This window comes from Eumetopias jubatus, unplaced genomic scaffold, assembly GCF_037043125.1.
Source record: "Eumetopias jubatus isolate StellerSeaLion01/CBP00866 unplaced genomic scaffold, mEumJub1_p1.0 scaffold_12, whole genome shotgun sequence".
In the NCBI taxonomy this organism is placed as follows: Eukaryota; Metazoa; Chordata; class Mammalia; order Carnivora; family Otariidae; genus Eumetopias; species Eumetopias jubatus.
In genome coordinates, this window is record NW_028274818.1 from 905,120 (window position 1) to 928,648 (window position 23,529).

At 55.3% G+C, this 23,529-nt stretch overlaps 1 protein-coding gene across 1 annotated transcript in view; it reads right to left on the reverse strand.

Annotated features, from left to right (window-relative positions):
- Positions 1-23,529, reverse strand: part of KCNN3 (potassium calcium-activated channel subfamily N member 3) — a 127,277-nt gene that overhangs the window by 41,562 nt on the left and 62,186 nt on the right. The window contains exon 3 of the mRNA XM_088029050.1: positions 9,959-10,377. Within this exon, the coding sequence (XP_087885176.1) occupies positions 9,959-10,377 (419 nt within the window). The remainder of the gene's footprint in view (positions 1-9,958; positions 10,378-23,529) is intronic.

Here is a 23,529-nt window from a genome sequence, read left to right on the forward strand (position 1 = left end):
CCACCTGTCCGCCCGCCCCGCCCCGCCCCGCCCCGTGCAGACCCCGCCCTCCGGCCCCCACCTGTCCGCCCGCCCCGCCCCGCCCCGCCCCGTGCAGACCCCGCCCTCCGGCCCCCACCTGTCCGCCCTCCCCGCCCCGCCCCGCCCCGTGCAGACCCCGCCCTCCGGCCCCCACCTGTCCGCCCGCCCCGCCCCGCCCAGCCCCGTGCAGACCCCGCCCTCCGGCCCCACCTGTCCGCCCTCCCCGCCCCGCCCCGCCCCGTGCAGACCCCGCCCTCCGGCCCCACCTGTCCGCGCTCCCCGCCCCGCCCCGTGCAGACCCCGCCCTCCGGCCCCACCTGTCCGCGCTCCCGGCAGCAGCTCCTCCCCACGGGAACCACCTGTCCACATTGGCGGGCCTGTGAGTCCCGCCGGCCCCCAGCCGGTGCTGAAGAGCCCCTGGAGCTCGGGTCACAGCGCACCTGCAGACTCCACCTGCCCGGACATCGGCTCTAGGTCCTCCCAGGAACGTCCCGCGGCCACGGAGGGGCTGTAAGCGCCACACCCGCCCGGGAAAGAGGACTCGCCGGTTCACGGAGGCCGCCCTGCCCACTAAGGCCGCTGGCTGCCAGGCGGGAAGGGAGCCTTCGGAAGGAACTTGACTCTCTTCTGTGAAAAATTGTATGTAAACCCGAGCCATGCAAGCTTACTTTCCAAGCTCTGTTGACATAAAACATGAGTTCCTGTGCAAGATGAAGAGGGGATTTGTGGAGGGAGGAAAAGGCCACTGCTACCTCTTTCCATTAAAAAAAGAGACAAAAGCACATAAAGTCATGCGTTTTCATTGCAGAAAATACAATAGAATCTAATGGGGAAATCACACGTAACATCCCACAGAGAAAACGCAATATTTATGTGTTTCCAAGAATTTTCTGTGTGTCTGGTATCGATTTTAAATTGGCAACACCCTATATAATACTATTTTTGTCCTCCTTTTCCAAATACTATACCACGACTATTTTCCTGCCTATGGGCTTCAAAAGGCTGATTTTGACATTATTGCCTAATTGCGCATAGGACGGATGTGCTATCATTTGATTAACTGCTCAAATCCCGGGCCATTTATGTGGTTTCTGATTCTCCACTGCTGGGGAGGGCAGCATGCTGAAGAATCCTGACATCATTCGATTATCCCATTACAACAGCGTCCTGGAAGGAATTACTGATGGAAGTTGCAAACTCGTGAAGGCCCCCAAGACCTGCTCTCCCGCTGTCTTCCCCAGGCGGCTTCTCCTTGTGCCCTCCCGTGGAGGGGCGACCCACCCCCGCCAGCAAGAAGCTTTCTCCAGCATCACCCTCATTTACATCTGTGTCAATTCCAGAGGAGAAGCCATCACTCTCCGTGTAGTCTTCATCTATGGTTCCGTGACTGGTGAAGCTGGACGTCTGTGTTTCTTCCAACGTGGTTCTCCAGTGTTATGTTTAGCCTTTTTTTTTTTTTTTTAACTGAGTTCACTTTCCCTGATTGACTTTTGAGACTGCTTTGCATAACAGGGATATGTACTTCTCATCATGTTTGCTGCAAATATTTTCCCTAGTGTAACATTCGCTTTTAAAATAAGTGTGTATTTTTTGGAGGACAGAAATCTAAAGTTGTACATATGATGTAAGCAGACACAACAGTCTCCTTCATGTGTCTTCTGAGATTTTACATTCTTCCCATCGCAGGATTGATGAAATGTTCACTTTGTTTTCTGGAGCTTGCTCATGGCTTCTTCTTTCACATCCGACTCTTCAATGCACCTGGAATTCTGTCGGTAGCTGGTGAGAGGCAGGCTCTGATCTGATTTTTCATCCAGGTATCAATCTCCAATCTCCCTGTTAACATTTACTGGAGACTCTATGGCTTCCTAATTGGTTTTCCTTCTCATCACTAGGTTCTTACAAACTAGGGCTTATTTTGGGGTTTTCCACTAGGTTTCATTGATCTCTCATTACTCATTTTTCAGTAATGCCGCAGGGACTTAATTACTTTAGTTTTAGAATACAAAAATCTTTTTCAAGACTTTTTTTATTATTATTTGACAGAGAGAGACCCAGCAAGAGAGGGAACACAAGCAGGGGGAGTGGGAGAGGGAGACACAGGCTTCCTGCCAAGCAGGGAGCCCGATGCGGGGCTCAATCCCAGGACCCTGAGACCATGACCTGAGCCGAAGGCAGACGCTTAACGACTGAGCCACCCAGGAGCCCTAGTTTTATAATACAAAACTATCCAGCAAAGTCCCCCTTCAATGGTCTTCTCTTTCAAAACAAGTGAAGCTACTCTCATTTATTTATTAAAACATCCTCAGAATCCATACTTACTCCCCCATAAAATTCCTAATTTTGTGTTTTCTAGCATTATCTTGATTAAACTTATTAGAAGCTGATATCATTGGATGTATGAATTCTGTTTTTCACTTTATTAACTCCTGTCTTATAATCTGTTCTCCTGAGGTTTTGTTCTCCTAGTGAATTTCCATTTATTCTATTTATTTTCATGCTTCATTTTTTTAAATAAAAAACTTTGAGGATATTTTCCTGGGCATACAACTTTGGTCACACTGTGAGTTTGGATACACAGAGTCATCGTTGTAATTTTTAGAATAGTCTTTAATGGTGGTTTTGAACGATTCTTTTTTGGCCAAGTTGTACCTTCAAAAGTTCCCCTAAAGTTTTCTTTTAATTGAATTTTTATGGCCTCGTGGTTAGAAAATATGTCTGAAGATTTTTTCTGGTATTTTGAAACGTGTGGCCAAGAAGTTGATTGATTTTTTGTAAATGTTCCATGAATGCTTAAGAAGAAGATGTATTATTTGTTTATGGGCTACAAAGTTCAATATTTATCAATTATTAAAACAGTTAATAATTCAGGTCTCAATCTCCTTGTTTATTTTTGCATAAAAGTTTACAGTTTGCTGTGTATGGTACTTTTATCCATATTAAATGGTCCTTCTAGACCATTTAATGTTTTTTGCTTTGAATTCAAGTTGGTTTAAAATGAGGACCTCTATTCAATTGCCCTTTGGTTTGTACTTCCCTAATAAATCTCTGTTATTCATTTATTTTTCTAGGTCTTTCCGCTGTAGGAACCTCTTCTGTAAACAGCATGAAATCAAATTTTGCTTTTAAATCCCATCCTAAGAGACATTGCCTTCTAACAGGGGAGGGAAACTCAATTATGTTGACTGTTATAAATTGTAAGTTTGTTTTTTCTCATCTTCTTTTATGCTTTCTGTGTTTTTCAGTTCTTCCTACTTCTTTTGTCTTTCTGTCTCTGACGTTGTGTGTGTGTGTCCCCCAGGGATGTGGAGAGTGCATGTTCTCGAGGTAGTGAAGAGTGGGGCTCGCGGCAGGGTTCTGGGGTCTCGGGTCTGCCACTCCCCAGCTCTGGCGCTTGGCATGCCGCTTTAACCTCTCCCTGCCTCAGCTTCCTCTGAGGGGGGGTGGAGATAGCAGTGGCCCCCACACCTCACGGAGCTGGGGTGCAGGTTAAGTGAAATAATACTTGGCTGATGCTATTGCTATCCTATTGTCACACTTCAAAAACTCTACCTGTGGTTACCTTTAGGTTTAAAAAGTGATTTAAACTATATTTCTCTAATTATTAAAATTGGATGATAGGGCTTGTAACATTCTCTTCTACCCAAGATGGTGATTTTAGCATGCTTTTACTAATCCTTCTTAGCCTTCTCTCAACTTTTTAATCTGGGAGTTTGCAACTCTCTAATTGTTATGGAATCTTTTACCACACATCTACTCTCTCCAGAACCCACTTTTTGTTTGACATCAGAGTTTGGTTTTGCAGTCATGGTCAAATGTACCTGGATTTCACGTTTACCTGGCTTCAGTGCTGCCCACCTGTCTTTCTTTCACACCATTGCATTAAGACCTTAATTGTGATTCATTCCCCAAAATGTGCAGTTTGTTTACCTCCTGAGCCCACAAAACACCAAGGATGACTTTTGTTCTTGTTTCCCACAGGAATGACACTAATGTCTGCAGTTTAGGGTTCCTGAGGAAGTTCTATTCTGTGCTGCCCTTGTGTCCTAGGATTGCTTAACCTTTAGATTCAGGAAATTTTCCAGAAAAAGAGTTTATTAGGATATGTCTAGGTATGGCTTTGCATCCCTGTTATGCCTGAGAACAGCTGTTTCCATCTGCCTAATCTTAACACCCCCACCAGCCCTGGGCTGCCAGTTCTAGAAAAGTTTTCTTGGTGTATGTCTTTGATTATGCTGTTATCCAGATTATCCTGGTTTCTTCCTCTAAAATAGCTCTAGTTCTCGGGCTTACCCTTGATTCTGGAGCCTCTCGTTCTGACCTACCTCCACCTCTCATCTCTACGTTCTGTTCCACATTCTGAAAGAACTTTTAAGTGCGTCCTCCACATTCCATGTTTTAAAAATTCAGTGCCTCCAATGTGAATCTTCTTTGTGCTAAAATAGTTTTCGTTTTCTGGAACTCTGTGCTTCTGTGAACCAAACACGTTCCCTTTCATGTCTGCTGCCTTGTCCCCGGGGCAGAAATCACAGCCTCCTGCACCATTAGGGAGCCTAAGAGCCTTCTTGGGTTGCTCTCCCTGCCCCACGGCTCTCGTGATGAAACATTCTCCTGCATCTACAATTACTCTCCTCTTTCTTAATTAGCCCGTCTGGTTCCAGGGCCTCAGGGAGGATCTCCCCCCCACCCCACGTTTCTGCCAGAAACTCACTGTGCCATTAGGGGTATCTCCCCAGACCCGCACCCCTTTGGCTCCCCCCTGTCCCCAGGGCTACTGACTTCCTCCTTCAGCTAGAGGGCAGGCTTCATCCAATGTGGTGGGTACTTTTTTTTTTTTAAGATTTTATTTATTTATGTGTTCATTTGAGAAAGCGAGAATGAGAGAGAGAGAGAGCACATGAGAGGGGGGAGGGTCAGAGGGAGAAGCAGACTCCCCTCCGAGCAGGGAGCCCGATGCGGGACTCGATCCCGGGACTCCAGGATCATGACCTGAGCCGAAGGCAGTCGCTCAATCAACTGAGCCACCCGGACGCCCCCATGGCGGGTGCTTTCTTGTCCTCACTAACAGGTCCTCGGATACCCCAAAGCAGTGGTTTGCAAGCTTCTGAAACCATGTACTCCTATTAGTACAAAGACTTTGAGTATGTACCCTCCTCTGCTATATGTGTATTTATTACTAGTCGCACACATGTATTACTGCCTACTCGCTTATTAAATACTTAAAAGCTCCAGTTCTGTAGGCGCCTGGGGGGCTCAGTTGGTTGAGCATCTGACTCTTGATTTCGGCTCAGGCCATGATCCCAGGGTCGTGGGTTTACCCCTCATCGAGCCCCTCCTGTGGCTCCAGGCTTAGTGGGGAATCTGCTTGTCTCCCCTCTCCCTCTGCCCTTCCCCCTGCTCACACACACACTCTCTCTCAAATGAATAGATAAATACATCTTTTTCTGGATTTAAATCTTAAGTTTTGTGATCACAGTCACTATGAAGAGAAGCTCTGATCGTGTCTCCCCATCGCCCCGGTGGGGCTCGGTGTGCGCTCCGCACCAGCGACTGTGCCTCCAACCAAAGGGGCCCGCGAGAAACCACAGCCCTGCTCTCAGCTCTGCCCGGCCCACGAGGTCTCGGCCTGGGGGCTGTGTCAACCCCACACCGTGGGTCCTGCTGTAGATTGTGTCCCTACTCGGTTCTTGGAGCTGAGGTCCCCTGCCAGAGGCGGCAGGAGTTTGTGGAAAGGACATGCAGAGGAGGGGGCTGTTCTCACTTCCTGGCTTCTGGCTGGTGCCACCCCGGACATGGGCAACGGGGGTGGAGGAAGGAGGCCTCTCCTGATCTCTTGCAGTGGGAAGGGTGGCTCTGAACAAGAGAAAGAAGGGGCCCGTAGCTGTTTTCCTTCAGTTCCAGGGGCAGGGCTTCTAGAACCCAGTTTCTCATGAAAATACGAATATGTAGAAATAGATGAAAATTCACACTGTCACCACCGAAGACCTGTTGACAGGCTGGCTGTGTGCAGAGCTTGGAGCCTCAGGAGGAATAGTCCAAAGGGATTCCGTTCAAGAGGCTGGAGGTGGTTTACAAAACCCGGCTTGGTTCACAAGATGGTTTGCTGCATCCATGCTCTGCGAGACCTCGGTGCCTCCCGCGGGGAAATAAACATTCCCCAGGAGCTGGCCTCTGCGGAGGGCGGGCCAGGAAAGCCCACTTATGCAGCCTGCGGCCCGAACACAGGGCTCTCCACAGCCAGCCTGCTCGCACGACACGGTGTTTAATGAGGAGCTTCCTCCGATGGGCTCTGGGCGGCCGTGGGAGGCGGGCACGTAGCCAGGAGAATCCCAGAGAATGCGGAGGGCCACAACTGTCAGGCCCACAGCCGGTGATGTAAGGCCGCTCTGGGGTGTCCAAGGAAAACAAGCCTGTGTTGTCAGGGCCGTCCTGGCAACCGGGAGCTGCCCTCCCCGGAGCAGACAGCGCTGCGTGATTGCTAACTCCTTTTTCCTCGGAAGGGGGAAACGTGAAAAACCTTTACTGTCACATAAAAGCCAACCGAAGATATGAGAAATGCCTTTTACAATGCATCTCGCTGAAGAGGGGTCTCCATAGCAACTTCAGAAGTGTGTGTATACAACCAGATAAGTCCAGGCTGATGAAAGGCGCCCGGAATGTGGACGAGCTCCGCTCTGGGCATCAGCAGGCAGGAGTATTCTAGAACCTGTCACGTTCCCTCTATGCCGACTGAGGTGCCAGACTCACCCTCCGGTCAGCTGAGCCACATCTTGCCTGGCCCTGCTGCTGCTGCCCCCCCAGCACGGCCCCGTGTCCAGTTTCCGTCCAGTCTGTGAATGGCTCCTGCGTCAAGGGCTCTTCCCCCCCTTCCCTAGTGCTGGGCGCTGGGAAAGGACAGTGATCATCTACGCTGGATTCTAAAAGAAACTGCTTGGTCACCGAAAGAGAAGTGCTTCCCTGAGCAGCAGAAAACACGCTTATTTATACATGTTTTCACAGCTCCATAGGCCAGGCTCCTGAGAAAGAGTCTCACGCAGGAGCTTTATTGGGGCAGTTCTCAGCATCAGCCCCCGGGGGGAGCAGCGGGTAGGGCGGAGGGGAAGATGAAGGGCAGGCAGTCAGAGGGGGCCTCAGGGGACCCTTCAGGGCCCCTGGAGCTGGGAAGGCCCTGTGGGGACCATCCTGCAGGAGGCGAGGAGCCTGAGCCTTGACGCTCCTACACTGACCGGTCCTGGGTGCTCGTGGCCCCGGGGCAGGGCCCTTGACCTGGCCGAGGCCACTCCCTTCAGCCTGGGCAGTTCTGAAGAGCTGCTCCACGGCCACCACCAGCCCCAGCTGCGGGAAGGCGAGAGGTCCAGAGTGGGCACATGGGTGGCGCACAGCGGCTGTGTGTGAATTTACCATGAAGTCAGTGCCGAGGACAGTGATCAAGGGCAAGGGCACAAAGAGCAGGGGCCTGGGATCTAAGCACCAGCCTGAGCGGCCCTGAGACTCTCGGGCCGGGAGCCCCCAGGACAGTCCAGGCCACAGCGTCCTTGTGAGATTGAGCGTCAGCGTGGGGGCGGGGGGGGGGGATGACACACATGCACCAAATTCACACTCTGGCTCCGTACTTCCTAGCCCTGCGACTCAGGGCGCTGCTTGCTGTCCGCTCCCACAGCTCCGACGTGGGGACGGTCGCGGCACCTCTACCACAGGCAACGGAGGGGACCCACAGAAGCATGTCACAGGACCGGCGGGGGAGCCGGGGAACGCAGGCGTCACCATGACGCACACCGAGGCTGTGATGTCCTCGGGTTCTATCTGGACAGAAACTGTTTGGTCGAAGGGCTTTCCATGCGAGTGGGGGCCGGCACGAGGCCTGGGATTTGCTCGTTGTTTCTCTGTGGCTTTCGTGGGACTGTGGCCGTGCGGCGGGCAGAGGGGAGCCAGCTGACCCAGCCTCAGCTCAGAAGCCTTGGCGGGCCCTTCAACACCAAATAAAAGGCAACAGAGTACTTTGCAAAGTATACACTTGGAAGCATGCTTATTTTCGGGTAAAAAATAGTCACCACTTTGTGTCAGGTTCAATAAACAATGAAACTCCCTTGCAGATGCTCTGCTCCGCGTTCAGCACAAGTGCTTGTCTGAACCATGCCAAGCGGGGTTGACATGAGGACGCGGAAGGTTTCAAACACCGGGAAGGGCTTTGCAAATTCAATCACAGTGGTTGGAAGACTCGGCTCCGATCACTTAGGAAGGAGAACAGGAAGGCAGGGGCCTACCTGTGGTAGGCACTGGCTGGTTCTCATTCTACGAAGCAGCCACATAATTCCCAAGAGTTACCAGAAGCTCTCCATTAAGACGGTTGATTCCCACCACCACTGTGCTGCAGTGGGCAGGCCCACACGCTGCCTCGTTTCTCTCCAACAACAAACCCTGGAAAGTAGGGATTACGACCCCAGCTTGCAGGTGACAGAACCGAGGCCCAGAGAGGTACAGTGGCAGGCACGATGTTGCTCAGCATGGAGTATGTCGAGGGATTTAGGGCTGGAACCCAAGCACCAGCTTTCCTGACTGCAGAGAGAGTGTCTGCTCCCGGGGAAAGGCTCAGGAAGCCCCTCCCCTGCCCAAGCAGATGCTGTGGTGCCAGCCGCCACAAGGCGGGGTTCTGAGGAGGTGGGCATCATGTGTCCCTGGGGCTTTGCCCACAAGAAATGTCTCCCCACCAGGCACTGGCTCGCAGGGACTGACACTGTCATGCTTAGGGGCCCTTGCGGCTGCAGAAGAAAGCTCTCTTGGTCTGACTGTGTGTCTGCTGGCCAAATATCCGCAAACAGAACATCTCCAAATAGGGGGGAAGTCTGGCTCGACGTACCCACGTGAGACGTTTTTAGCTAACTCTCCTCCACCCTTGTGTCTCTCGCTTTGTTTCTGCTGGGACACCGGTGCCTGGAAGATTGGCAACACAGCAGATTGAGGGGGACTGCCAGGTCCGTGCAAACTGCCCAGGGTGCTTGCCCGGGCCTCCCCACAACTCAAGTGAACTTCTCTTCTTTCCTTCTCAAGAGATCCTCATTTTAAAATAAGGACACTGAGGCCCAGAGAGGTTAAGTGACTTGCCAGAGGCCTCACAGCATCTTAGGGAGAGAATCCAGCTTTCTAACAGACATGTTCAGACTCCACATGGGAAATCGGATTAAAATGAATATCCAGGGCTGGAAAGGGACAGGAGTCCTCAAGGGCAGCTTGGGGGTGACGGTGGAGGAAGGTGGCCTTGTCCGGCCCTGAGCCTCAGGGAGGGCATGTGGGAGGGGCCGGCGCTCTGCGTTACAGGTGGGTCTCTAAGAGGCCGCATCCTCCTGCTTGCCCAGCACCAGCTCCTGAAATGGTGTTTCCCAAAGTCTGTTCCTGCCACACCGTGCTTCTCAAAACTTTAGGTGCATGCAAATCACCAGGTGAACTTGTTAACATGCAAATTCTACTTAGCAGCTCTGGGGTGACGCCTGAGGCTCCACATTCTAAGGAGTCCCCAGCGATGCTGCTGCTGCTGGTGTGTGGCCCACACGGCGGGCAGCGAGGCATCAACAGTGTAATGAAAAGGGGTTTGGGGGTGAATACTTTTGAGAATATCTGGACTAAACAAAATTAAACCAGTTTCCTTACTGCAGGACTTCCCAAAGCCTTGATAATGCTAGTGAGCGTCGTTAACGTCCCAGAAGAAGCGATAATATAGAACTGCAAAGTGTTGTGGGTGAGAAAGGGCGAGGGAAGCAGGCACAGAACGCGTGCGCACACCGACTTACAGAGGAAACAGAACACGTCGTGCGCGCGGCTCCTCGCTTACCTGGCCCGCCCGGCCCCGCCCGGCTCCTCCCCCAGGCGCACCTGCCGGACCTCCGGGTCGCATGTGTGCGCCTCCCCCCGTCCCCCAGCCGCCGGGAGCGCGCAGGCCTACCTTTCGCAGACACGGACGGTCCAGGCGGCGATGATCCACAGCGAGATGCTGAACACCAGCAGCACGGTGCCCGGGCAGATGGTCATGAGGGTCTTCATGACGAAGCGGGTGTTGAAGTTGATCTTGTTGAGCGCGCCGATGCTGCGAGACGAGGCGTCGGTGAAGAGCTTGCTGTGCAGCAGCATGACGCGCGCGATCAGGTACAGGCGCAGGAACATGGGGATGGACAGGATGATGTCCACGTCGGCCTCCGCCCGCGACGGCGTGTAGGAGAAGGCCAGGCGGGCCGTCCAGAAGAACTTGTACTCGCCGGGGATGGGGTGGATGGCGCACACCAGCATCTCCAGGCTGATGTGCAGGATGCGCTCGTACGTCATGGCGATCCGCCAGTCGTCCGCGCCGTTGTCGATCACGAAGAGCTGGCGGGAGCAGAGAGCCCGTTAGAGTGGCCGGGGCTCACCTCGGGGCCCCCAGGGGAGGCCTGGCCTGTGCGCTCGGGGCCCTGCTGGCCTCTCCAAACTGCTTCCCAGGCCCCCTTCCTTCCTGAAGGCGCCCCCGAGCTGGCTGTCCGGTGAGCAGGAGGAGGAGGTGCCGGTCCTGCTAAAACCGGCCCTGCGCCCCTGCCGGGCCCTGGCGCGGGGTGTGGAGGTGAACGGCGGTGCTTCCTACCGGAGCGACCCCGGGGCTGCGCAGATTCTCTCCCTCTGCGGAGAAGGGGTCCGTGTGCCCCGGCCGCACTTTGGCCCCACACAAGGCAGCAGTGTCCACGGCGGGGGCCCTGGGTCAGGATCCCAACCCCAGTGCGAACTAGCTCTGTGATCTGGGTATGTTAGCCAACCTCTGTGTACCTCCAGCTACCCTCGCTGCCGGCCGGCTCTGTGAGGCTGCTCTGGGTCCGTGTGCACCGGGGTCAGAAGCCCGCCTGGCTGCCGGGAAGCCCTCCTGTGATTACCGTTAGCACCACGGGTAGCCGGGCTCAGGGCCGCCGGGCGACACTCGCCCTCCTTGCAGCTGAGACCCCTGCGACTGAAGGTGAGCACCTGCTGTGTGGCTGGCCCTGGCGGCTGCTGGGGCCCACAGAGGGGCCAGGCCTCGTCCTCAAGGAGGTCCCACCTGAGGAGTCGGGGCTGAACAAAGCAGCTCTGAGCTGTTCCACAAGGGGAACTAGGAGGCACTGTGGGTCCAATGGGGCTCAGTGGCTCTCATGAGGAAGGTGTGATCCCTAGCCAGGAGAAGGTACCCAGCCCAGCATGCCGCCAGGACTCCCCTCCCGCCGTCCCCAGTGCAGCTGAGCTGGGCGATGGCGGCGGGTGGTGGTCCAGACACAGCCTTCCACTATCTGCAGACACAGAAAAGCCCTAAATGGTTGCTGGGTGGGTCCCCTCTGCTCCTAAATGCCACCGACAGGCCAAGCCATGGCAACGTGACTGTTGGCCAGACTCTTCAAACAGGAAACGAAAACTGTGCACCCTATAATAAAGAATTGCATCGGGTTACTATAGTAACCGGGTTCACTGTGGGCAGGAACCCAAGCGACGCGGAGTCACAGACCTCTCTGACTCCCCCACGGGGAGGGAGACTGTATGCCTTCCATGTTACAGGAGACAGCACATCACGGCGCCCAGCTTGGCAGGAAGGTGCTGGTCCCCAGGTGCTGACGCCCCCGCCGGTTTCGGTTCCCTGGTGTGGGAGGAGGGGGTGGGGGCAGTGAGCAGAAGTGGGTGAGCCCCACGGGGGTCGCCACATCCAGTTATTAGCTGTGTGCCCTTTGGCGGGTCACACGCTGCTCTGAGCCAGTTTCCACCTCTCTGTCAGCGAACTCTTCATCTTGAGCCTGCCCATCTCACAGGATTAGCGTTGGGATCCAGAAACACAGATAGTACAAGGAAGTGTGCTTTACCAACCACTCTAACGCTGGCCCTGGGGCACTCATAAACAGGGTGTCCGTGGGGCGTTGGGGGGCTGGGGCTCCAGGGCAGGGGCCTGTGGGGCTGCAGGGTGGCCCTTGTGTCCCACTGCTGTGTCCCACACGAGGACCCCCTAATGCCCACCGGAGCCACAGGGCACCCCCGTGGCCCTCGCCTTGGGCGGCCCCCCACCCACCGCGTCCTTGCTCAGCTTCCTGCTTCCTGCGCGTCCCTCACACACTGCAGATCTCGGTGCATACTTTGCTTCTTGTCTGTCTGTCCCCCGGAATGCTAGAACCACTTGGAGAGTTCGTTGAAAATACCCGTACCTGGGCCCACGCAGACCAAGCCGATCAGAATCCCTGCGGCTGAGGTGCCAGCATTGGGATGTTTCTTCGAGCTCCCCAGCGGACTCTAAAGTGTCTCTGGACTGGGAGCCACCAGCACAGCCAGCCTCCTGAGCGACACGGGCCGCGTCCTCCCTGTTGCCTGTGGCGCCTCCAGTACGCGGCCCGGCCCGCACACAGAGCAGGTGCTGGGTGAACGCGTGTTTAGTGAACGGCACAGTGGCTTACTGTGGGGGCCCCCGTGGCTGAGTGCCCTCTTGGGGCTCAGTCTCCTCCTCTGAGGAGTGAGGGGCAGGTCAGACGGTCCCCAAGTTGCCGTCTCCTCTGAAGACCCTCTGGCTTGGCACCTCCCACTTCCTGTGTGTTGGCGCGTGAGCTCTCCTGCGACAGGACCTACCCCTGGCGCGTCTCCTCTCTCTCCAGCGCCTGGGAGGGTAGCTGGCGCGTGGTGGGCAGGCACTGGCACTTTGGCGGCTAGAGGGCTGTGTAGCTGGACGTGTCACGTGAAAAAGAGGCCAGGGCCCCTTGCCGACCACCCAGGATGGGGATTCCTGTGGAAAACTCATTTCTAAGCCTGTGACCAACGAAGCACCTAACGGTCCACCTTAGCCACGGGCAAGGCACCCTCCGTTCCCAGGGGTGGTCCAATCTGGAATAAATAAACAAAGCCTTAGAAAGTTCTGGAGCTGCTCTGGAACCGGGATCTCAAGCAGTGCTGGGCCAGAGGGGTTAGGGGAAGGGGGAAGCAAGTCCAGCCAAGGACCGTCCTCCCCTGTGGTGTGGTCCCAGCCATGCAGCCCCGGCTCTGGAGCAGTCCATTTGAGGATGGTGCAGGCACGCCAACGGAATGTGGGGGCCTGGCCTGGGGCACGGGGCGCCAGGGGGCCCTCAAGAGCTCGGCTCTGGGCAGTCACGGAGCAGACGCCTCGGAGGCCCAGGCAGACCAGCGAGTTTCCTCCTACCGCGGCCCCTCAAACGCTGGCTTGCCCACGTAGGGAAGGCACATCCCATTGTCCCCGTTGCTGGGAGTTTCCACCTCCTAAGCCTACAAGAGTGATCTCAGCCATTTGGGTCTGGCCAGGCTGAAGGAGCAGGGCCCAGTGGCAGGCCACGGGCCCGGGCCTCTCCTGCCTCGGACAAGGCCCTGACCTGAGCTGACTCCACACCTGGTCCTTCTGCCACTCAACTGGCGGTTCTGAGAACCTGGAGGATTTTCACCCTGTGAGCATCACCCTGAGAGCTTCAGGGGGGAGATTTAATGTGACAGAACAATCCCACACTTCCCTTCACGGAGCTCGTAATTAAAGAGAAAGGAGAACCAAGGCAACTCAACTCAGCTCCGTTCAACAGAACAGTTGTTAAGAACCGACTACTGATGCTCCTCGACTTACAATGGGGTTCCTAACCACCAAACATGGCAGCTTAGCCTGGCCGACCCTAACCAAGCTCACAGCACTGGTGCTATGCCTCGCATCACGTCTGAACGCCGCACTGGAAGTGACAAGCCGATGGCCGTGTGGGGACAGAGCGCCCGTCAGCGTGTCCACGGCTGGCCCCACAGCCGCTGCCACGCATCATGAGGGAGGACCGTCTCACATGTCCCCCGCCCAGGAAAAGACCCATAGAATGAGCGCGTATCGCTGTCACGGCACCATGAAGTCAAAGAGTGTGAGTCAGACCATCGTAAGTCGGGGCCCAGGTGCAGCCCAGGAGATTTGCTAAGGAAGTACATCTTCCATGCTCTCCCACAGAGAAGGCAACGATGCAGGGGACGGATGTGCCCACGAACTGGACTGTGGCGGTCATTCCACAGTGTAGACTTGGCATGTACACAGTTTTATTTGGATACTATATACAGTTATTCCTCAATAAGAAAGAGCCAAGTAGGTGAGAACACGGTCGGGACGTAAATACGAATCCGACACATATCCAGGAATCAGCTTGTGACCTCCAGTAGCTCTAGCACGAGAGGCGCGTCTGGGAAGCTTCTGGGGCGAGGCAGGGCCTGGGAGGCCTGTCCCACACACGTGTGTGGCCGCTTGTGCAAGTGACCCCCCCCGTTTGCTCGCTTCTTCACACGGTGCTTTGCCTCTCCTCCCAGCATGAGCTGTTGTCCGTCTCCCAGCCCCTGGAATCTGAACTCGGCCGTGTGCCTTGCTCCAGCCAGGGGGGTGTAGCAGGGGTCCGGAAGGGTCCGCACAGCGGGGCCTGCGCTGGACACCCCATCTTCCCGGTCACCCCGCCAGCAGGCAGCACTGGCTGCCTGGTCCCAGGGAAGACCAGGCCAGACTGCTGACCCCCACAACCATGAGGGGACGAGAGTTGTTTGAAGACATTAATTTGGGGGGTGCCTTCTTATGCAACAAAAGTAACCCATAACAAACCTCGCTCACGCACTTATGGAACCCATGTGTCAGAAGAGTCGGGTGATTTGCCTGCTGGGCCCCACATTCTCCTGCCACTCCTGCGCAGCTCCCCAGTCCAGCCGGGTCAGCCTGGCTCCGTAACCGAGCAACCATCCGGGGAGGGACCATGACAAGGGCACGCCAGCTTCCCCAGCCTGGGGACACCTCATTTCATAGATCTGAGAATAACTCAAGGCCTTTAAAAAGCGATTTTGCAAGCGGTTTACTTATTTTGCATGCTAAGTGCTCCTCACATGTGAGGAAGTCAGCCGGTAGACAGGCTCAAAGAACAAAGGCTAAACAATTTGTCGGGTGTGGAGGGGGGAAACTGCAGGGAGTTTGGGAGCAGTGAGTCTTGCTGGCAAATTCGGGGGGCAAATTGATTTAGCTGGCAACGAGCAAAGAGGTCAGTGTGAGCATTCTTTCGTTGAACAGCCAATTAGAGGTATAAAAAAAGCCCCAATTTCCCTTATTTATGAATTCTCCAGAAACCCTCGCATCGGAGCTGAGGCGCATGGCGCGGAGCGCAGCTCCTTCCACCCAGGCCTTGCCTCAGTCAGACCAGCCTGCGCCACTCGCAGAACGAGCCCCCAAGGGCCATCTGGTCCCCTCAGGACAGGTGCACGCACACAGCACCTCGAGCCCACACGGGGGCGAGGCCGGGACAGGTGGGCAGGGGCCCACCCTGGAGCCTCCCCAGTCACCCCGAGAGCAGAACGCCTGCCTTTCTCTTGGAGGAACACAGGAAACCAGCCTTTTTTTTTTTTTTTCCTTTTAGGCTAAATAAGTTTGGAGTTGATTCATTGGATTCACCAGCTTCCCTGTTCTATTTTGAAAGCCTGAGGTCTTTCGGGTTCTTTATATAAGCAACATCTTTCATCAGAATGTTCTCAGCTGTTAGGGGCGATCCTGCTTAGACATTTTCTGACTAACCTGAAAAACTTTAATTCTCGGGCAACTATGAATTTTTTTTAAATTAAGGGAGAGGAAGTGGAAAAGACCTCTTGTGTTCTCTACTGTTCTCTCTGTGAGAGAAAAACTCCGGGGAAGATTTTCATCATTTAAAAAAATAGATGCAGGAAAAAAAGCGAAAGAAAAAAATTGAAGATTTTGTTAAAATCCAGTAATTATATATAAAATATATATATTTTAAATCCTGGAGCGTATATTATGCATGTACACCATGACTATGGGGGTTTCCATGGAAACATCACAAGTCCTGTAATAGCTAATTAGGTTTCCCCAAGGACAAGAGCTGATTGCCAGGGATGAAATGCCTGTCTGGGTTTGCAGTGATGGTTAACATAAAATTTCCAGGTAGTGAAGGTGCCATGGGGCCCGCTGAAGAAAGGGAGGAAGGGGGGAAACCAGAGATATACAAAACGTACCTCTGAATGAGGCCAGCAAGTACGTGGGCTGTCGAGGAAGTCTACGATGCCACCGAGACGCTCAGCGGGCTGGGGGTGCGCTAGCCAACTCTGTGTCTTTCCAAGAAACCCTCCCCATCGGAAAGTGCTGTGCCCTGTGCCCCCCGGGGGCTCCCGGCCCGGCAGAGTCTCCCCGCGGGCTCCCGTGGAGTGCATGAGAGCCACGGGGGCACCTCTGAGCCTGAGGTTGGTTCGGGACTGCCGGGGAGCAGTGGTGACCATAAACCCTTTGGTCAGAATGAAAGTCAGTGATGGCGTTTGAGAAAACAAGTATGTTTCACGCACAAAACAGGAATGCTTTGATCCCCGGCCATGACACTGCTGGGGATGAGCATTTTGCCACTGACTGTCCACGTGTGGGCAAGTCCCTGTCCCTCTCTGGTCCTCAGATTCCTCATCTGGAACGTGGCGGGGGGGGGGGGTCTGTTTGTGACTGTCTGTTTTCTCCTAGCTATGGAACCATTTCTTCTAGTGAGACTTTTCATAGAAACCCAAAATGGGGAACAGATAAATTCAGAGCTGTTCCAATCAAAAGGGTAGAGAAAAGCACTGAGAGACCAACCGTTCACCAGCCCCTCCAGCCTAGCTCTCCGTGGCAGCCCCATACGCCTCTGACAACATGTCTGTTGGAAATCCATTGGCAGGACCAGCTGGCCTCTAGTCGCAATGAGGCATAAGGCCTCGTGCTGGACATCAAGGTGCTTTGGGTCTAGGTCAAGAAATGCTGATGCTTGGGCATGAAACTTTACCCACATCAGTTCGTTGGTTCATTCATTCATTCATTCATTCACTCGATTGTTCATTCAATGTGGGTTGAGTCCCTATTATGTGACAGCCTCATGCTAAGCTCTAGGGATACAGCAGGAACAAGGAGACAAGTCCTCTTTCCTTAGGGCGTTCACATTCTAGTGGAGAAAAAATAGATAATAAACAGGTAAACGTTGAACTTCAGGGTGCCGTGTCTGGTCGGAGGAGACGAGGACACGGGGCGGAGGCCACGAGGGCAGCTCAGGGCAGGAGCGCCGTGCCAGGCAGGCCACCCAGGCAGCTCCCTGAGGAGCACACCTGGGGAAAGTGAGCCTCTTCAAGGACACGCGTCCCAGGCCAGGACAGCAGGTGCAGAGGCCCCCGGCACGGTGGGGCTGGGAGAGTTTGAGAGGAGAAAGAAAGAAGGCCAGCGTGGGAAATAAGCCAGGGCAGCAGCAGATGGGGGCCCAGAAGCCATGGGGGGAGCTGCATCCAGGGGCAGGGAGGCCACCAGCCCACGCCCACCAGGGCCACGGACACGTCGTCACCACTCCCCGGAGACGGACTGCCCGTGGGTCGAGTCCGTGTCTCTGTTAGTCAGCCCCGGGGACTGGAGTCCCCGACCAGAGCAGCTGCACAGCCAGGCTGCGGCCAGCACCCCTCCCCCACACGTGGCAGAGGCTGAGAGGACACTGCTCTCGCTTGGCTCTTCTATGGCAGTCCTATCCGCTTGGGCCACTCTTAAGACTTCATTTAACCTTAATTACCTCCTGAAGACCCCATCTCCAAATACAGTGATGTGGGTTAGAGCTTCAACATGTGGATTTGGGGGCACAGGATGCAGCCCACAGTAATGCTCCTGTGTGTTCACATTACCCAGAAGCCCAACCACAGGCTAAGACAGGTGATTCTGCACATGCCATCTTACCACAACCTCGCAATCCCCTGTAAGGAAGCAATAACATGCCCATAGAGCAGAGGGAGAAACTAAAGCCCACGGAGGCGAAACCAGTCTGCCAGGGCCCTCCCCTGTCACCTGCCAACCTGCCAGGCAGAACCCTCCAGGTTAGGGACCAGCTAGTTTGGGTTCTACTTTGTTTCTCATAAAGAAAGTTCAAGGCCACTTCTTTAAGAAGAATCTTCCCTGAGCACAGAATCAATACACAATTACAATAGGCTGGCGTCTGCGGCACTCTGGGAGCCCCACATGGTGATTAGCAGTCCAGACTGGTCTCCCTTTGTGGAGCTAAGACAGGTGCTTTCATTTCCACAAGACACGCTCCTGTCACCTTCCCTGATCACATGCAGCCCCTCCAGTGCCTGGATCTGATGGCGGAGCCCCCATCGGGAAGAGATCATCTTTGTTAGGAGCCCCCCCCCCCCAGCATGTTTGCTAATGAAGAGGATTCCTTTTGGGCACAGCTGGGGTGGTTCGGAGCAGACCTACACTGGGGCTTCCGTTACCTGCCCCCAAAATGAACAGGAGAGCTGGAGGCTGGGCAGTCAGGAGGAGCACCTGGGGCCAGGAGGGAGGACAGAGCCCACTCACGATGAGTTCACAGCCACGTTGTTGGTTGTACCACCAGCAACGTCACCCCTGCCCTTGCTCCTGAGCCACAGACAAGGCCTTGATCATGGGGGAAGGGCTGGGGAGGTGGCCGGTGCCCACAGAGGTCCCCAGAAGCAGGACAGCCTGCAGAATTCAGCAGGAGCAGCAGTCTGGTACCAGAGGAGCTGCCAAGAGAGGCACAAAAGTCCCCAAGGGTCCCCAGAGACCTTCGGAGAGACACCGGGTACGTCCTTGTGTGGGGTGGGAGTTTGTGCTCAATTCTACTTGAAGCAAGAGCAAGGGGGCCCATCCTTGGGTTAGAGTGGCCACAGCCTGGTATCATCCATCTTCACTGCTGTTAGAGCAAATGAATGGAAATGAATGGAAAATGCAAACCAGACCGAGCCACTTTCCTTCCGAGAGAGCCTTTGGGTGGCCCCCTGGAGCGGTCAGAATCCAATCCAACCTCCCAGTTGTACTTGGCAAAGGAGCTTTCCCCACGCGGCCCAGCTGCCACCCTGGCATCTTGTTCCAGCCACCCCGAGTCACTCACGGTCCCAGAACTCATGTCCCTCTGAGTTCTGTATCAACATTTCCCTCGTGTCAATGTCCTCCCCAGGGAGCTCCTCTCACCCCTGAGGACCCAGATCAAGTCTCTCCTTCCACAGGCAGAGTTGGGTGCCCTCCCTGGGACTCCCCCAGACCCATGCCGCCGCAGCGCCAGTCCTCAGATAGCAGCCGGGGAAGGTCTGGAGTTCTAACCCCCACTTCGGGGGATGTGGGGAGGGAGCAGCGGGGTGCTGGCCATCTCCATCACCCATTACAAAAGAACCACGTACTGCAGCCTCCCTGCACTCAGGCATTAACCTCATTTAGCCCTGAAGAGGGCTCGGGGATGGGTGTCATCATTCCCATTATACAGATAGGGAAACTGAGGCTGTGAGAGATCAAGTCACTTGTTCAAGCCACACAGTTAATAAGAAGCAGATCTAGCCTCCACAGACGGCAGACGATCCTGAGTGCCATGTCCCACCCCAGGCTCTGCGAGGGGTCTTGGTGGGTGGCCCCCAGGGTTTGCCCACACAGGCCAGGCCGGCCGGTGCCTCTGGCAGGTCAGGGGCTGAGAAGGTTCCTGAGCACCTGCTGCGTCTGGGGTGAGAAGGACTGTTTTCCGTACAGGGAGTTTCTGATAGTTTCCATTTGCTTTTGACGCAGGAACCCATCCTGCCGAGCACGTGTGGAGTGGCGGTGCCCTCACCGGGCCTGCTTACTACTGGGCAGGGGGTCTTTCATCCTGGCTCAGGGGGCATGTTTGCTAAAAACAATAGAAGATTCTGGATCTTTCAGCAGCTGGGGGAGCTGAGGAACCAGCTCAGGACCAGGTGCTTGTGGTGGGTGGGAGAGTTTGTCCCCAACAGACCGACATGCCTGTCAGCTCGGGAACTGCTGAACCCTCTGCTCAGGGGAGCTTTCCTGCTTGGTGGAGGGGGGTCCTCGGCTTGGCCCAAGTCCATCTTGGGCCTCAAGTGACCCCCCCGTTTACACAGCCCCCCAAGACCACACAGCAGGTGAGCAATGGACGCAGGATTCGAATCCAGAGTCCACACTCTCATCTATTAAGAGAGTTGGCCCCCACCTGAGCCGCTGCACCGGAGGCCTGCGCCTGCTTGTCTGAGCCTGGCCCCCGGGCTCCCGCGGGGCTCCTGGAGGACAGAGGGCCTCGGGGCGGGCAGCACCACGGCAGCGCGCACAGGCTCAGGAAGCGCAGGCCACCCTGGTGACTGTGCCCGTGGGGCAGATCCTCTGAGGACAGGACAGGTTAAGGTCTTAGGATGTCGTTGTGACTATAAAGGAAAACATTTTAATTGTTCACCATTTCTGTAATTGTCCCGAGGCAAAGTCATCTTTTACAATGTATGCACAAGATAAAGAAACCAGGGTATTTGAAGAGAATTGCTAATAACAACTGCTAATAATTAAAAAGAAGAAGAAGGAAGCCAGCGTGGAAACAACCTGCACAGGCATCAGAGGGAAACGGCTGACTCGGTCTCCGAGCCGCCATGTGGAACTCCCTCCCGGCAGCTGGTTTTAAAGACAAGGTGGACCTGCGGGTATCGACTTCGGAAATATTCCTGACACATTATTACGTAAAAAATGAGAACTGCAGCGTAGTGGGTACAGTGTGATTCCTCTTTTTTCTTTTTAAACAGCAAACAGCAGTGCGTAGAAGCCAAACCTCCCTGTGCCTGTCCACGCACATGGACGTGCCCAGGAAGGCGGCACGAGCCCTCGGCCGTCTGGTCCCCGTCGTGGGTGCCGGCGCGCCGGGGACGCGGGCTGAGAACCAGGGAAGCTCCTGGCTACTTCCCTGTAACAGCGAGAACACGTTGTGTGAAAACGAGAGCTCATATTGCTTTTGTAATCCTGAAAACCCAATAAAGTATTTTTTCTGAAGAACCGTCCCGGGGAAGCTACTCGCTGAGCCCAATGGGGACATTTTGTGGTCGTTCTTAGAGGGACATGGGTCTCCCGAGCCCTTCCCTCCCTGTTGTCTTCCACTCTTCCACAGAGAGCGCCTTGAGGCCCAGGAGGCTGTGAACAAAGCCCCGCCGGGCTCCCTCCAAAGGCCACCCCCCAAGGCCAATGTCATGGCCAGCCCGTAGCCCTTCTGGCAAGCCACCCTGGAAAGGAACGTCACGCTGCAGGCAGGGAAGGCCACGTTAGTCGGCAGCCCACCCTGCTTGCTGGCCCCACGCGGCCAGAGGCCTGGGCTCCCGGGGGAGGAGGTGGCCTTCCTCATGATCGGCGCCCACTCCTCGCACTGCCCTGGACCCAGACCCCTGGGGCTCCCGCTCCGGGCCCCCCACATAGAGGGCCATGCTCCAAACCGCCTCTGGTCCACGGGGCCATGTCCTCCTCATCTTGTAGGCCACCCTTCGGATATCCAGGACCCCAGTTCCCCGTCTGAGCCTGCTTCTGCAGCCTGCACGCCCCTTCCCCAGCTCTCCTCCGGTAGGCAGACCGCAGTTGCCTGTGTGTGCGGCTCTAAGCCTGAGAGGGGGCCAAGGGGCGGGGGGTAGGGCTGGCGGAGCTCCGGCCTGAGGGCTGAGGTGTGGGGGCTTGGGTGCTTCCACCGAGGCTGGCCCCAGGCCCTGAAGATGGGGGTCTGCCCATAATCCTTTCTGACTGTCTGGGGGTGCGGTGTGTACACTTTTCTAGATTGTTCCCAGGTCAGGCCAACAGGACTCTGCCACTCCCTCTCAGATGGCCCGACCTACCTCCGCCCACCTGCTGTGGCTGCCCCCAGGCTTCCAGACTTGCTTTGAGGGGGGTTCTGCGGGCACTAGCCATGAAAAAGGGGCCCGGGGGCCCATGTTTGGGAATGCCTCCTGGAAAGTCATTGGGCTTGTTTGCATATTAAAGATTCTGAGAATCCCTAAGGAAAAGAAACCTGCTGGCCTTTGAGAAGCAGTTTCCCACCTGACTCTCCTCTCCGTTTCAAGGCAGACTTGCAAGTGTGGGGTGCGGGGTGCTCCCTGAAACAGATGCTGGGGGCGCCTTCGGGGACCATGCCCCTGTGACCAGGACAGCAGGGGATCCCGGCCTCCCTCAGCAGGCCGTGGCAGCTCTGGGCACCGGGCTCCGAGAGCCAGCCACATCCCCAGGCTTCGTAGGAAATTACGTGACAAATAGTACACAGTCCTCACGAGGTTGCCGGCACGGCTCTCAACGCTCCACAAACCCCAACTCCTTTAATTCCCAAAACAACCCGATGTGGTGGGCCCTATGATTATCGAATTTAAAGATGAGGAGACTGAGGCAGGATGAGTTAGTGACTTGCCCAAGGGCACCCGAGGTCACGCAGCTAGGCAGTGGTAGAACCTGGACCAAAACCCAGGCTGTCTGGCTCCAGAGCCCATGTGTATTAGCTTTCCATTGCTGCTGTAACAAATTAGCACAAAATCAATGACTCAAAACACCGCGAGGTCTGCTCTGGCAGTTTCGGAGGTCAGAAGTCTGAAATCAGCCTCACTGGACTGAAGCCAAGGCTGTGGGCAGGGCCGGCTTCTGGGGCTGGGGGCGAGCTCCGGGCCCTTTCCTGCCCCTGCCGCCGCGCACTTCCTCTCCTGTCACCGCACCTCCTGGAGTTCTCACACCTCGCACTTCCTCTCCTACTCCCTTCCATAAGGACACTTACAGCCACGATTAGGGTCCATCCGGAAAATCCAGCATTATCTCCCTGTCTCAAGATCCTGAATGTGACCACACCTGCCAAGTCCCTTTTGCAGCTAAGGTGACATTTGCCGATTTCAGGGACTATGCCTGGACATTTGGGGGGCCATTACTCAGCCTGTCACAGCATTCTTCTAACCCCCGTGCTATGTGAGCTTGATTTTCAGAACCATTCTGGGAGGACTGGAAGGCTGAGTCCCTGAGACGTCAGTGAGCTGCCAAGCGTCACCCAGGTGGCAAAAGGCACAGCTGGGGCCGACGTGGAGGACCAGCCCCTGCACCCCTGCACCCACTGCCTCAGGGCTCCAGGTATGCAGTCCTTGGAGGTTTGCGGCAGGGGCTGCTTTTGTTACATTCTGGACGAGCCCTCTGGCACCTTAGCCCCTGAAAACCGGACGAGGGCTCTGGATCTGCCCTCCCCACAAGATGCACTGACAGATGCAGATCCTTCCTGGGAGTTCAGAGGCACCAGATTGAGGATGCTCCATCTTGAAAGCAAAATCTCGAAGAGATATTTGCACCCCTGTGCTCCCCGCAGTTTTGTTCACAATAACCAAAGGTGGAAACAGCAGCCCAGGGGCCTACCACCGATGGATACACGGATGAGCCAAAGGTACTAGAGGCTCACCGTGTGATATTGCTCAGCCTTGAGAAGGAAGGAAATTCCACCACGCGCTACAACATGGATGAGCATCGAGGACACTATACTGGGTGAACTAACCAGTCACAAGAAAGACAAACACTACATGATGCTACGAGGCGCTCAGAATCGTCAGACCCGCAGAGACAGAAAGCAGGTGGTGGCCGCCAGGGCTGGGGCAGGAGGAACGGAGAGCTTGTGTTCGATGGGGACGGAGTTTTGGTTTTGCAGGATGAAGCGTTCGGGAGGCAGACGGGGACGGTCGTCGTTCAACAGGGTGAATGTATTTAGTTCCCCTGAAGTGAGCCCTTAAACT